The sequence below is a fragment of the Pinus tabuliformis genome, chromosome 4_2, assembly GCF_031772625.1.
Source record: "Pinus tabuliformis cultivar Carrire ecotype Pingquan chromosome 4_2, CPIR1, whole genome shotgun sequence".
In the NCBI taxonomy this organism is placed as follows: domain Eukaryota; kingdom Viridiplantae; phylum Streptophyta; class Pinopsida; order Pinales; family Pinaceae; genus Pinus; species Pinus tabuliformis.
This window is the reverse complement of record NC_142304.1, coordinates 1,072,370,279-1,072,386,835: the sequence shown is the minus strand read 5'-3', so window position 1 is coordinate 1,072,386,835 and position 16,557 is coordinate 1,072,370,279. Positions and strand designations below refer to the sequence as shown.

At 44.6% G+C, this 16,557-nt stretch overlaps 1 protein-coding gene across 1 annotated transcript; it reads left to right on the top strand.

The window, feature by feature from the left end:
* The first annotated feature begins 11,394 nt into the window (after window positions 1–11,394).
* Window positions 11,395–12,579, top strand: LOC149173357 (uncharacterized). The gene has a single exon (XM_089426669.1). It carries the CDS (start codon window positions 11,395–11,397, stop codon window positions 12,577–12,579), a length of 1,185 nt encoding a protein of 394 aa, XP_089282795.1.
* Window positions 12,580–16,557: the final 3,978 nt, after the last annotated feature.

The following is a 16,557-nucleotide window of genomic DNA, read 5'->3' as shown; positions in this document are numbered from 1 at the left end:
TCCATGAGATCCAGAGGCTGGAATGTTGTGATTGCAAAGAATTGCTGCTAGTTTGAGATTTGAATCATTGGGTGCTTAATGCTTTGAAGGGGGTGAAGGTAGGAATTTCATTTGCTGGGAAGAGGCGCTGGATTGGAGCCCTTTGGGTTGTATCTCTTCCCGAACCTTGTTATTCATCAATAAAGCTATCTTGTTTTCTCCTATATGCTGATGTTTTCTTGATGTATGATTGCATTAGTGTATTTGATTTATTTCTAATCCTGAATCATTTATGAATATGAATATCTGTCTTTGTGTTGTGTTCTTCTCTTGTCGCAAGTAGCTGTTCTCTTGTGATCTCGCAGGAATCAAGTAGCTGTTCTCTTGAAGCTGGGCAAGCGAGGAGGCAAGTAGCTGTGAACACCCAAAGAGAAGAGGATCTAGATCGAGGGACAAACGGAAGACATCGGTAAGTCCATTGATCTCTCTTCTTTCTCAATTCATAAAGGAAGAAATACTTGAATAGCTGTCTCTGTTTGTTGCTAAGGCACTGTCACACCTTAGGTGGATAGGATCGTCCTGCATAGGCATTTTTCCCCACAACAAATTGGCGACTCCGCTGGGGAGATCTGTTTAGTCATTTTATTTGTGTTTCTATCATTGTTTGTTTCATAGACTCAACAGCAACAATCGAACTGCATTCTCGGATGCAAAGTAAATAGTTGCTGCCTTGATCCTTCACTGGATTTTGTCTATGATCTGAACAATAGACTCACAAATGATTTGATGATCCTTTGTGATAGATCTTAGTACCCCCTCAAAGCATCCCTTTGATAGTACCTTGCTTGTGTTTCTGATTTGGCCTGAAACCATTGATTTTTGAGCAATCTGTGACCCAGAACCTGAGAGAAACGAGAGTTTCTCCTTTCAGCGCAGACCCAGTGAAGGGATTCTGCATTTCAACGCAGTTCCCGAGTGGGACACCTGCGCTGAATGTCAAAACCCCTGTGTTGAGGGTGCGTTGATCCAGCTAGGCCTTGTGCTGCTGGGGTTCTCTGCTCTGTTTTGCCCTGTTTTGATCTCTGATTTTTGCAGCATTTAACCAGCATAGGTACAGATCTGAAAACTCCTTTTCTCTGCTTTCATTCCGCCTCCTTTTGTGCAAAAAGACTTTGAGTGTTTTTATGTGTTTGTGGCGTCATTCAAAGTTTTCCTTCACAAGAGTGAAATAGTCATCCTATAGCCCTTGATTCAGATCTGATTGTGATCTTAGGAGAGAGTTCATTGGCTGTTTGCAGATTGATTATACATTTACTTTTGCTTGTGGTTTGAGTTTGTCTCTTTTAAGTGTCAAAACAAGTATTCATTTCGAGAATCGTTAAGTGTTGTAATCTCTTCTACCCTGTCTGATTTCGAAAAAAGTAATCTTGTTTGTATTGATCATTTAAAAGCAAATTCAAAGTTGTACAAAAAGCTTTCTTTGTAGGCATCAATACTTAGAAAGCGGAAAACAAACACCTATATTGTGCATTTTTCATCTTGATAGTTTGCATGTCTGATTTAGGAAAAGTGCATTAGAGTGTGCTGATTGCTCATTGAGAAAAGATGATGTCTTTCTTTTCCCTTTGTAGTTAGGATTTTCATCTGTTGAAAAGATATATAAAGCTTGCTTATCATCTTTAGACTAGATTTAGGAAGTTTTACTATACATCTCGTGGTGATCCATAAAGGCAAACTGCTAAACAAGATCAACCTAAAATAAACTGAATGAACTTAACAACGCTTTGTAACATAACGCACAACATAGAGGTCTAGGCTAGAGACGTGTTCCGGCGTCGTAAAACTTGGTATCTTACCGTTGAGTGGTTGGGTGATTCCTCCACGGTGAAGCGATAAGTATCAGTACGGATTGTGCTCCCACGTACCGTCGCGTATATATTGGGAGACCCCTATAGGAATAAATCCTTTATCCATAGGAAGCCATGTCGGCCGCCCTACTGATCGCAATGCACTGAACACAGCATTCGGGAAGATTGACGGCCCGTACCTTAAAAAGTATTCTGCGGTTTTGCGAAAAGTTTGGCACACCCTCTACCTAGAACTCCAGAGCAGTTCCTTTTGGCCTTTTTCAGACTCTATAACAGAAAAAGTCCATCCGAGCATTTGTCACTTCGGGCTCGTTAAAACATCGAAGGAGACTAGAGTCATCTTTAGCTTTTTCTCGACTCTTTAAAACTGAAAAAGCAAGTTGTGTCTAAAAGCGTCTAAAAAATTCATTCAAATCGGAAACACATTTTCCCCTTTTGTATTTTGGTTGATCGAGTAATCCGCAATCGTGGAAGAAAGTCAATTGAAACCCCGTCATTCGCGGAGGCTTACGAGTCAACCGTCTTTGTCTCCGGAATCGAAAATAGTACGGACAAAGAGAACTCGTTTAACCGGTTCAAAATCTCCTATAAAAGTTAGAACAAGTGTTCCGACAACATCTGAGATTCTGGTTACTCCAAACATTTCTGGAAACCCTGCCTCTATAGAAGAAGTTCAACAGCCACAGAGGGACAGTGATACTGATCCTAGTCTGAGAGCAAACACTTGTGTCACTGAACCAGTTCCATCTGTAACCGGTCCAGAGAGTCTTGCTCCTCAAACATCTGTCGCTGTCGATTCAACCCCTTCTTCGGCACCAGAAATATTTTACGGACCTGACGGTCTTCCTCTTCCACCTGGTTTGATTGCGATAGAGGAAATTGTAGAAGATCCGCAAGCAAGTACTCCAACACATTTTGGAGTAGGGGTCACTCTATTTCCTGCTACAGCAGAAGTTAGTCTATCACCAGTGGAAGTTCCTGTAGAATCACTAGGCAATCAATTGGATAGACTCAAAATGTCTGAGCAACCGTCAACATCTAGGACTGTGTCAAATGACACAGCGACAGCAGAACTCCCTGCCGTCAATCCGACAATGTTTGCCGGCATACCATCTGTCCCAACTAGCTCTCAACCGCTAGAAGGAGTCCATCCAGGGACTATTTCGACAGTGTGGTCTGTTCCTGTTTGTTCATCCGGAGTAATATCCGGCAACTCTTATGTTGAGACTCGACAAATTGATCCCTTTGGAGGTCAATTTGGGCCATCCAGTCCACAAGGGCAAGTAATTCCCTTGAGTTCCGGATTACCACCGTATGGGGGGCAGTATGCCCTTTCATTACCCCCTCCGGGAGGATATCCATACGGGAGTTCTCAACCATATTCAGGTTATACTGGAATTGCGACAAGTAGTTGGGTACCTATGCTACCCCAACAACCAAGAGTTGTGTATTCTATGCAACAATGTGTACCTGTGACGAACATCCCGACTACACCGGCTATTGTAACCGTGTCGCAAGTTCAAACGATGCCTGTTGTATGTCAACCTCAGATTTCTCAGGTTGTCATGCAACAGCCCCTTGACCCTGCGACTCAACCACAATCGCCTACTGGTGGGGCGACACAAGTACAAACGGGTACAATTACCCCACATCTTGGTCCAACGGTTAGTATAGCGCAACAGAACATGGCTTCACAACCATGGCTGGTGCAATACCAACAACCACAATTCCAACAAGTGTACCAAGGTTCTGAGCAGCAGATCTTTGCGAACAGTGGACAACCGTACATCCAAAACGGTCAAAATCAACCACTTTACAGTGGTCAAGTCCACCAGCCGTATCAGTCATACCAGCATCAACTCCATTATGCCGGTATGCAAAGACCAACTGTTCAGGCAATCCCATCATATCCTGGGTATGCTTCACCTAACCTGAATCAATAGTTACCATTCGTGGAGACTTTAGAGTTACCAGATTTACACCAGTTAACAAACGATCCAATTGCTTATGCCCCTTGGTGGCCAGCGATTCCTCACAAACTTCCATCAGACATTCCTAAATTCAATGGAAATCCAGGTGAAGACCCATCGAATCACGTGATGACATTTCATCTGTGGTGTTCATCAAACACCCTAAACGATGATTCAATAAGGCTTTGCCTTTTTCAGAGGACGTTAACGGGTCCAGCGGCAAAATGGTATATTGAATTACCTAGAGCTTCGTTCGACAATTTTAGCTCCCTAGCCACGACATTCTTAACCCATTTTCAATTACCAATAAGGTATGAAACGGGAACAGAAATATTAACCAACTTCAAACAGACAACGGCCACTCATATATCTGATCATATACATGAGTGGCGACGTCGTCGTAGGATGGTAAAAACATATGTTCCCGATCAGCTATTAGCTGAATGGTTTATCAAGTCGTTACTTCCGGCCATAACGGAAGATGTGGCGAAGGGGGGAGTCGTAACAGAAGAGCAAGTTATAGCTCGTGCGCAATATCTAGACTTAGTTTATACTCAGTCTGGCACGCTCTACGACAAAATACCTGATGCCCCTAGACCGGAATTTTCAATTCCTCCTCCTCCTAAATCAAATAGTGACTCTCATGCCGGCGATGGCGTGATTGGCACGGCAAACGCGAAATCGACAAAGGCCAACTCCAAGAAGGCCCGTAAGAATTCGAATCAAGATGCAAAAGAAGAGGTTCTTGCTTCGGAAGTAAATGCCGTATCAGCAGATAAAGGCAAAGAAACCAAACAACCAGGAAGCAAGAAGAATCAAAACAAAGGGAAGAAGAAGAAACAGGGTGAGTCATCCCCTGAAAAAACTTCTTCAAACCCTCCTTGGAAAGGGAAACCAAAAACTCCATGTTTTATATGTGATGAGGATCATTGGACGGGCAATTGTCCATACAAAGCTGAGCTTAAAAGGTTCTTTAAAAGTTCGCAAACCTCAGCTGTGTTAACTGATCCGTTCCCAAACCCAGGACAAAATCTGGTTGATAGTGGAAATGCTTCCCCGTCGCAAGTGCTAATGTTGTCGATCTCGAAGCAACAAAATTATGCTTTGATTTCGACAAGGAACAAAGATTACGGGAATCCACAGCTGTCGAACGGCAAGGAGAAAGATCAACCGAGCGGTTTGACAACAACTTCCACAGAAGTTGTACCACCCATCATTCCTGAATTAACAATAAAACCGCCAAAGGGAGTAGTACACAAGTCGACATTTAATCCTCGCGCCAGAGCAGCGCAGCATTATAACATAGTGGAAGATTTGGCCCAATCGCCATCCGCTATGTCGACTCTTGAAGTACTGCAAAATTGTCCATCCCAAAGGCAGGCTTTGTTATCGGCCATTGGTGGGGTTGGTCCCAAGGATTCCAATCTTGTATCTTTTGATCAACTATCCTCAGTTACCAGCTCAACTAGCTTTCCTTATCCAAGTGAAAGCCCTCAACAAAACTGTTCATCGAACAATTATTGATGAGGGGGCATCGACATGTATTATGTCGATGAGTTGCTGGAAAACTTTAGGATCTCCAACCTTGTCGCGATCCTCGACAACATTGAAAGCATTCGACGGAAGGACATATACCCCGTATGGTATCCTAAATAACTTGAAGGTTGAACTAGGGGGAAAAACAGTAGAAATAGATGTTGAAGTCATCGATGGGAACCTTGATTACAACATCCTACTGGGAAGGCCGTGGATTTATGCCATGCAAGCTGTTGTGTCGACCTATTTTAGAAAAATCGCATTCCCTTTTCAAGGGGGGATTACGATCGTTGACCAACAAAACTTCCTCCCTAATGGTTCACAAGTTACAGGAAGCATTCCCATGATCCATGGAAGCGACCATTCGCTTCAAGATATTGGAGTAGGCCTACTGAAAGACCCCACCTTAATGGGAACTTTCGCACTTCCACCTCCGATCTATATAGGGGAAGTAGCAATGGTAAGAGCCTGCAATATGATATCTTCTACAAAGATCTCAAAAGACAATATCAACATGGATCATGCAATGGTTTTGCCCCCAAGCCCCGTAGAAATATTGTAGCAATCATTGTTTCAGGCATGGGAGGCGAACCCCAATCAGGGCTCATCAAGCGTTTGGGTAGATAGGTCTAGAGAATATGGTACCCCTTGGTCGAGAGTGCATGAAACCGACGAAGGAATTATCGAATCAATGATGATTGAAGGAAAACCATGGAATGATTACCACCATCGTTCCCTTCTTCCAAATTGCGAAGAAGATACTCAAGAAGACCTCTATCACCCTTCAGTCTTTGAATTCCTTTCAAATACTGTAAATACGGTGGATTCCGAGCGAAACTTATCCAATATTGAAGAGACTATAGCCATAAATATCTCGACCAAAACAGATGTTGTAGAGAATATTCATGTTGGCAAAGGTTGTTCTCCTTCAGAACTGGAAATATATAACGCTCTTTTTCGCGAATTCAGAGATGTCTTTGCTTGGTCATATGATGAAATGCCCGGCATTGACTCGAGTATTGTTGAACACGAAATTAAGATGTATCCAGATGTCAAACCGGTAAGACAACGGCTTAGGCAGGTGCACCCCAAGAAAGCCGCTGCCATTAAAGCAGAAGTTGAGAAACTCCTACATGCTGGTTTCATCTACCCGGTTCCTCTAACCGATTGGGTATCGAATATTGTCCCTGTTATGAAGAAACAAGGAACAATAAGAGTGTGTGTCGATTATAGGGATGTAAATCAAGCTTGTCCAAAGGACAACTACCCTACACCCTTCATCGACCAGATAATTGATGAATGCGCCGGATGTGAAATCTTTTCATTTATGGATGGATTCTCCGGGTATAATCAAATTAATATCCGCCCACAGGACCAGTCAAAGACTGCATTCATCTATCCGTGGGGCACATTCTCTTATCGAAAATTACCCTTTGGTTTAAAGAACGCAGGGGCGACGTTTCAGAGGGCGATGAATTATGCCTTCCATGACATCAAGAGCATCGTTCAACCATATCTCGACGACCTTCCGGCTCACTCGCGAAAGCGGACTGATCATCCGCAGCATTTAAGAGCGATATTTCTACGTTGCCAACACTACAAAATAAGACTCAATCCACACAAATGTGTGTTTTGCGTCAGTTCTGGTCGTTTACTTGGCTTTGTAGTCTCTAAGGATGGGATTCGTCTCGACCCGTGTAAGGTTCAGGCAATCATTAATTTGCCTCCACCTTCAAATTTGCTTCAGATTCAGAAACTCCAAGGGAAAGAAAACTTTCTGAGGAGGTTCATTCCAAATTACGCAGAACTTGCTAAAGGTTATACACGTCTTTTGAAAAAGGATGTACCCTTTGATTGGGACCAGGTTGCGCAAGCTTCCTTTGATGCTTTGAAAGAGTCTCTAGTAAAGGCATCATTAATGTACGCCCCTGATTATCTTAGGGATTTTAACCTGTATCTGGCTGCAGCGGATACGACCATTGCGATGGTTTTAGTTCAAGAAGTCGATGGAATTGAACATCCTGTATATTATTTAAGTAGAAACTTAAATGATACAGAAAGTAAATATTCTTACGTTGAAAAGCTAGCACTTGCTGTTGTTCAAGCGGTACAGAGATTTCGACATTATATCCTCTTTCGGAAAACTACCATTCTGTCAGATTGCAACCCCATGACTTATATACTGTCGCGACAGTTGCTGGGGGGCAAATATTCAAAATGGATAGCAATCCTTCAAGAGTTTGATCTGGAATTTGTGAAATCCAAATCAAAGAAAGCTCTAGTATTCGCAGAATTATTATGCGATCTCCCATCGTCGTCCAACGATGAAACCTCTGAGGAATCGATCGTGGATGAGACTTTGTTTCTGATATCTACAAGCAATGAGTGGTATGGAGATATAATCATTTATCTCCAAACCCAAAAATTTCGGCCAAACACCTCACACTCTGAACAGAAACGTATTCGATACCAAGCAAAAGACTACATGATCGTCGGTGATACTCTTTACCGTCGTGGTATCGATACAGTTCTGAGGAGGTGCCTCACCCATGAGGAAGCCGAAAAAGCCCTGAATGAGTGTCATTCAGGCGTGTGTGGGGGGCATCAATCTGGTTTCGCTACAGCACAAAAGATCTTACGAGCAGGATACTTCTGGCCAACCATGTTCAAAGATTGCATAACCACAGTCAGAAGTTGCCATGCTTGTCAAATATTTGATAGCAAAACCAGAAGACCACCCGCACTGTTGCAGCCGATAGTTGCAGTTGGGCCATTCGCCAAATGGGGCATCGATTTCATGCAATGTAACCCCACCTCGACCGGGGGGCATGGGTATATTATAGTCGCCGTTGACTATTTTACCAAATGGGCCGAGGCGATGCCTACATTGGATAATACTGGTGAAACAACTGCCCTATTCTTTTTCAATCATGTAGTCGCCAGGTTCGGCGTACCACAGGCTATAGTTACAGATCATGGATCGCATTTCCGCAATCACATGATGGTTGAATTAGCTGCCAAACTAGGGCTATCTCACGACAGCTCTACTCCGTATTATCCGCAAGCCAACGGACAAGTTGAAGCAATCAACAAGGTCCTGAAGCGTATGTTGCAAAGGATGATCGGGGTTCACAAAAGAAGATGGCACCTAATCCTGTACGCAGCCTTGTGGGCTTACCGAACATCGGTAAGAAACGCAACCGGATTCACACCTTTTCAACTGGTGTATGGTCTGGAAGCAGTCTTACCAATCCAGTGCGAAATCTCGTCTCTTAAACTCGCAATTGATCTTCTCCCCGGAACTTCAGAAGAAGAGGCTCGTTTCTTGGAATTAATCCAATTGGATGAAACCCGTCGTGATGCCGCTTTGGCTAACGAAGCCCATAAGAAACGAGTCAAGGCGCAGTTCGACAAAAATGTCAAACCCCGTGTCTTCTCAGAACGTGACTTGGTCTTACTTTACGACCAAGAATCCGATAAATTGGGAGCAGGTAAATTTAATTCTTTATGGATGGGCCCCTATATTGTCAAACGAGTGTTAGCAAAAGGAGCCTACGAGTTAATGGATTATGACGGAATTCCACTGGCGCAACCTCGTAACGGGTTGTACCTTAAGCGTTACTATGCTTAAATAGTAACCAACATGCTTTTGTTGTATTTTGTTTTCGCTAAAGTGGTTGTTTTTGGTCGAGTAATCCACCTTTTACATTCATTGCAGATGTCGAACCTTTTGGAGACATGTGTTGGGTATGCCGACGGAGCGAGTCGTAGTTCGCGGAACCTATCCTCCGCAGCCTGGGCCATTTTTGATCCAAGCGGCGAGTTAGTAAGTTTCAGAGGGGTATGTATTGGTCAATCAACGAATAACATCGCTGAATATAGCGCGTTGATAGAACTACTCTCTGATGCCATCACCCATGGTATACGCCGACTAGTTGTCAGGCTAGACTCACAGCTCGTAATACTACAACTCAATGGTATATATTCCGTCCGCAACCCAGCTATTTATCGCATGTTCCTAAGGGTTAAGATTTTGGAAAGACAATTTGATTCAATTCAATACCAACATATTTCCAGAAACTTAAACACATTAACCGACTCATTAGCAAACTATGTGTTAGATAGACATTTGCAACATTTATAAAAGGAAAAACATCATCAATGTTGTACATATGGATCATAAAACTCAACCAGAATAAAACCCCGAAAATCAAAATATATATATAAAAGTTGTTTATGGTTTACATATAATGTTCTGTAACCAAGACGAAAGTGGAATCAAGAAGTAACATCTCCTTCTTTTCGGCACAAGAAGGTTATCTCGGCACCAAGATGAGGAGCGAGGAGCAGAGGACGCGACCCTAGGGTTTCGACAGAGCCCTGCAGCCGGCAGCACTGTCAAGCCAGGTGCCCTCGTTTGCACCAGGGCGGCAGACAGCAGAGGAAAGGACATATACGGGCGAAGCTATGATGCCCCCTCAGGGGGTTGGCCAAGAGCCGCCCCCTTCACCAAAAGACAACGAACATCGTGAAGAAGACCAGTACAATGACTATGGCGATGGCAGCGGCAATGGCAACATCAGCAAAGATCAGCAAAACAATCAGAACTCTGAAGAAAACAACAGGAAAAAAGTAAGTTCCTCTACTTGCAAACCTGTAGCTGCTAATAGACCAAAGGTTTTTTTCCCAAGTGAAAGAATAAATGCTCGAATACAGTACATGCGTGACCACGCCTTAATAGGCAAGTTTATAGGCATCTGGCCAACGGAACGAGCTCTCAGAGCCTGGATCAGCACTGTATGGCGTCCAAAAGGAGAAATAACCCTCCATTTAGGAGCTAAAGGCTTCTTTACCGCGGTTTTCAACTGTCTGGAGGACCGCACCAGAATCCTGGAAGGGGGACCGTATTTCTTTAACTCTGCTGGCCTGTTTCTTAAAGGCTGGGTGGAGAGATTCAACCCTGACAAAGAAGATATGAGCAGCGCGCCAGTGTGGATAAGGCTTTACTCCTTGCCTGTGGAATATTGGGAAGAATCTTCTCTGGAAGAGATCGGAAACTCTTTAGGCAAATTTGTAAAGGTTGCAGAGGAAACAAGACTCTGTCTGCACACCTCGTATGCCCGGATTTGTGTTTTCATGAATCTCAAGCAGCCATTGCCAGACACGGTGAGCTTCTTTCATGAAGACACTGAATGGGTCCAAGTGATAGACTACGAGCAGGTCCCTTTCCGTTGCAGAAGATGCCATGACATCGGACATCTATACAGAGATTGCCCTCTAAACAAAACACCCACCGATGCTCCCAATGATGGATTCACCAAGGTTGTTAGCCGAAGAAGGGGGAATAGAAAAGCTACCAATGGTCCCAAAGCTAACATTAGCAACAAGGCAAATACCAGTAACAGATTCGCACCATTAAATAGCACAGAAGGAAAAGATATGGAAAAGGGTCAGCAGAATGAAGCTGCAACACAAATACAGCAACAAGGGGAAACGTCAAACCAAGGAGGACGGAAGAGCACAAGCCCAGACCGCAGAGCAGCAGGAAGCAAAAGCGTATCAAAGCAAAACGAAAAAATGGATATGGACTTCACCAAGCAAAGTGAAAAAGACCTGACGAACAATGAAGACTTTCTCCAACAGCCCCAAATTATGGAGGAAGACCAAGAGCCGCTGGATATCGGAGATCTGGACATCCCAGGTCTGGAAGAAGCATGTCGCACAAAAAACTTTGAAAGAATCCCCGAACAGCAAGTGGATAATCTAGTAGCTGTTCTAGGCAGAGCTCAGAAAAAACACTCTCTTGGGGTCCAGACAGGCAGCCATTGGGATGGACGTTTCATCACCAAAGACAACAAAAAGAGGGGAAGGAAATCGACCTTAGAACGAACTATCCAGATAGGAGAAATTCTGGTGGGATCAGGGCAATATGCCAAGCTCTCTAAGTACTTCGACACCTCCCCCCACCCTTCCCAATGAAGTTAATATCCTGGAACATAAGAGGCCTTAATGGTCCCAGAAAAAGAAGAATCCTAAAAAATATGTTGAAGCAAGAAAAACCTAGCATCCTTTTTTTGCAGGAGACGAAATGCTGCTCCACACTTTTAGATAAAATAGCTGCAACGGCTTGGCCAGGTGGGCTGGCCGCGGCAGTAGATGCACAAGGCGCCTCAGGGGGCTTAGCAATCCTTTGGGACGCCCGGATCATCAATCTGAACAATATTCAAGCCAATAAAAACTTCATTCAAGCTACATTCCACCTCTTAGGTACGAATGCTCGTGGTCTGCTAACAAATGTTTATTTCCCACAGGTATCAGCTCAAAAAAGCCAGCTCCTCAACACTCTGACAGACCTCAACCAAGACCGCCCATTTCCCCTGTGGATCTCTGGCGGAGACTACAATTTGATTGTTAGTATGGATGAGAAGAAAGGAGGCAGGCTCAATTCAAACAGCGATGATGGTCTTCTCAGAGATTTCATCAACAGCAACTGGCTAATGGACATCCCGACAAATAATGGCATCTTCACTTGGACAAACAAAAGAACAGGTGTGCACCAAATTGCCTCTCGCCTTGATCGCTTTCTAATTACTGACAATGCCACCAATGTTGGGGGAGAATTCACAGCTTCAATCATCCCTTGTTCTGGATCGGATCACTGGCCCATAGAACTTCAATGGAACCGGCCAGGCAGCCATCTTCGACGACCCTTTCGTTTTGAGGAATTTTGGTTGGGCCACCCAGACTTTGAAAACTTCGTCAGGTCAACTTGGACGAATTGCAAAGTAACGGAAGGTTCTAAAATGGCTAGATTCCAACAGAAACTAAAAAATCTCAAACAAGCCATCAAACAATGGAACCACAGGACTTTTGGCAATATATTTGAAGATCAGAACAGGCTCAATGTGGAAATGAAACAGGTGCAGCAATCCATCATTAGTGGCGGGCGAACAGAGGATCTCTCAAGGAAAGAACAAGAGATTGAATCCAAACTACTAGAAAGAACCAAGCAGGAGGAGATCCTTTGGCGACAAAAATCCAGAATTCGCTGGCTGAAAAGCGGGGAGAAGAATACCAAATTCTTCCACAAATCCACCGTTCAACGAAGAATGATAAACCAAATCACACATGTTCATAATGAGCAAGGGAAAAAGTTGAAACGCATGAGGGCATTGAAAAGGAATTCATTAACTACTTCAAAAACGCCCACAAGGAGCCAGATTTAAACAGATTGCCAGCCATCAACAAAATCACCCAGAACATTCCCAAGCTCATCACTGAGGAGCACAACAGTCTACTCATCCAACCCATCAGTATACAGGAGGTGGAAGAGGCGGTGCAGAACATGAAAGACGGCAAAGCTCCCGGTCCGGACGGATTCACAGCAAATTTCTTTCACAAATTTTGGGACATGATCAAAATTGAAGTCTGGCAGGTGGTGGAGGAGTCCAGAGAGCTCAGATGGATGTTCCCAGGTTTAAATGCAACCTTTATCGCCCTAGTGCCTAAAGGAGAGGAAGCCAATACACCGGATAAATACCGACCCATCGCCCTCTGCAATATGATATACAAGATAGTTTCCAAAGTTATTGCCACCAGACTCAAAAAGATCCTTCCTCTTATCATCTCACCTGAACAATCAGGATATGTTGAAGGGCGGCAAATTACGGATGGAATTATTCTCACACATGAAATAATTCACTCCCTCAAGCAGGCCAAAAAGCCAGGTATGCTTCTTAAACTTGACCTCTCCAAAGCTTTTGACAGCCTTAGTTGGGATTACATTCAAAAAATCCTCTTAGCTTTTGGCTTTGCTCACTCATGGGTCAGATGGATTATAAGTCTCATATCATCAGCTTTCTTCTCTATTCTAATCAATGGCTCCCCCTCTGCCACCTTCAGACCCACCAGAGGCATAAGGCAGGGAGACCCTCTTTCCCCCTTTCTCTTCATTATAATGGCTGAAGGTTTGGGGAGGAGTATCGAGGCAGCCAAGCAAAATGGACGAATAAAAGGGCTCTCTTTCCACAATTCTCCCACCCATACCCACCAGCAATTCGTAGATGACAATATGTTATTTGCGCATCCCTCGGTCCAAGAAGCTCGGTCAATTAAATCCATCCTTTCCACCTTCTCAGAAGCTTCTGGTGCACTTGTAAACCAGCTCAAGTCTCAAATCTTCTTCTTCAATACCTCAGTGCCTACTCAACGAGCCATTGAACGCATTCTAGGCTTCTCTGCAGCCTCCCTGCCCTCCAAATACCTAGGAGCCCCTCTTATGAGTTCGGCCCTTAAGCACTCCTCTTGGAAACTGCTGTTAGAAAAATTAGAGAATCGCCTTCTCCATTGGACTCATCGGTCTCTGAACATGGCCAGCAGAATAGTGCTCATCAAAGCTGTTCTCAATTCCATGCCGCTCTACCTCTTCTCCATTCTTGCGGCGCCCAAATGGGTCCTCAAAGAAATCAAAAATCTACAACGAAACTTTCTCTGGGGAGGATCTGGGCTAAACAGAAAATGGGCGCTTCTTAAATGGGAGAAAGTGTGCCTGCCCAAACATTCAGGTGGTATAGGCCTGAGAGACCCTGAGCACAATAATAGAGCAATGGGAGCCAAAATCTGGTGGAGATGGTTGGCCCATCCCAACACTCCTTGGGCATCCCTATGGACAGCCAAGTATGCCAGCAACTGCCCAATGGAGGAACGATTGCGTATGACTGAGACTAGTGCTGGATCAGCTATCTGGAACGCCGCCATACAACATAGATCCCTCATACAAGAGCATTGTTTTTGGGAAATAAAGAATGGAAGAACAGCACGGTTCTGGGATGACTCATGGCAGCAGATGCCCAAATTGAGAACTGTAATGCAAGATCACCCACCTGCGGATTGGGAGACAAACCGGAGAGCAAAAGTCTGCCAATTCTGGGCCGAGGGTGTAGAACAGGACCACCGCAAATGGGAAGACGTCCCCAAGCTCCTTCCGGATAGCTCACGTCCCGCTCAGCAAGCTCTAGAGGCCGAATTAAGAAAAAGGCAAATACACATTTCAGAAGACCCGGACGTCCTACGGTGGGGACATGGAGAAAAAGGAATCTTTAACACCAAGGAGGTTTATAATATTATTATACAGGATCAGATAAACAAAGATAGCCTGTGGGAAAAAGTCTGGCACAAGGCCAACTGGCCAAAAGTTTCAACCTTTCTCTGGCTCATATGTCATAATCGAATCTTAACCTGGGATAATCTCAGAAAAAGAAGTTTTGCAGGACCGTCCATTTGTTACATGTGCAAACAGGAGGAAGAGACAGCATTACATCTCATGCAAAACTGCTCAGAGGCGGGGAAACTGTGGGAAAAAATAGCCTTTTGTTGTCAGCTTGAAAGAAGAGAACAGAACGACCTCAAAGGAACCATCAACAAAGGAGGCCATTCCCCTTTTCAGAGCCCTCTCCTGACATCACTCTGGCAACTCATCCCTGGCCTACTGATGTGGAATCTCTGGAAAGAACGCAATAGAAGAATCTTCAAGGATAAATTACTACCTCTAGACAAACTGTGGAGTATCCTTCATCAAAACATAATGGAAACTCTCTCTCTCAAAGACTGGCATCCTGAAGACTTTCCCACAGTGCCCAGGGAAAAAGCAGTCTGGGATAAATGGAGCATAAGGATAAACGTCAACCCAGGCACTAGCTGCAAGCCTTTTCGTCCTGCTCAGGAAATAACAGCTTGGACTCCGCCTCCAATCGGCATGATCCAACTAAATTTTGATGGAGCTTCCAAGGGAAACCCAGGCCAAGCAGGATACGGAGGAGCTTTTAGGGATCATAATGGCAATCCTCTTGGAATTTTTATGGGTTCTATAGGCTGGGACACTAACAACTCAGCGGAGCTGGAGGGGTTATGGAGAGGCCTCAAAATAGCACACAGGAAAAACCTATTTCCCCTCATCATAGAAGGAGACTCGCAGATATTAATCAGAATGGCCATAAAGCTTCAGAATGGATCTTCTATTCACAAAATCAGTAGCAGCTGGAGGATGGCTCATAGGTTGGAGCTGATCAACAACTGGCTCTCTCAAAACCAAGCAATCACCTTTAAGCACACCAGGAGAGAGGGAAACAAACTAGCAGATCTACTTGCCAACCTTGGAGTGGAGGCAACAAACGTCCATTTTGAAGGAGCACTAGACAGTTTACCCAACACAGAACAAAAAGATCAGCTGAAAGCATTGATAACGAAGGACAAAGCTCTGATTGAGCAAATGCACCCGGATGCGGGTGTTAACACAAGAATTTAAGGAGGGCATCTGTCACAGCGCATGACAAGCGGTTGACAGGATCGTTTATCACTCCAAGTCATTGATGGACAGTTACCATTTAATTCCCTTAGCGTTGGTTATTAAGGTATTGCAGCAGTGGAAGGATGGATCCTTCAAGCCGAGTGAGAGTTTGCAGTTGAAAGTGTGCGAAGGGATGAGGGCTCCCTGTCCTCGGCCTGCGATGGAGGCAATGAATTTAATATATAACCAGCATAGCCCGCCTTACCAGGTCTGGAACAAGACATTTGAGAGTGGCCCTGGGCATGAATTCAAGCCTGCGGATCGACACAAGCTGGTAAAGCAGGGCCTTATTGCCTTTGAATTTGGTTTCAGGATGCGTAGACGAGGTGTGCCTCGCCGAGGTGGGATATTAGGCACTCGCATGGTTTTGGATGGTGAAGAGGTGAATTCTGTGGGGCATATGGAAGACTCGGCCCATTCTTCTTCCAGCTCGGAGCAGGAATTTCTGCTTTTGCCGAATTCCTTCCAGCCAATTCGTCTCAGAATCCCGGGGAGGCTTCTCTGCTCGGATGTCATTGTGAATTTGTCGATTTACCTTTCTGAAGCAGCTCCTGCGGACAACCCTTCCTCTTCGCAGGCCTCTGCTAGATTTCATTCCAATGAAATCTTGTTGGGGGATATGCAGGGGAGGGTCTACCGCATGCCCCGTCCCTTGGCTGCTGTAGCACCGGTTGGTCAGCCTCTGCCGGCCCAGTTCCAGGAGAATTCGACTATGGCTTCCACAGTGCAGGAAAGTCCACCTCCGGTTCAGTTCACTCAAGCCAGAGAGGAAAGCCATGTCTCTGTTCAACCAGGCTCAGACGGGCAGATGCAATGGGATGAAGATATGGTGATAAGGCTTGATACGCCCAGCCCGGAG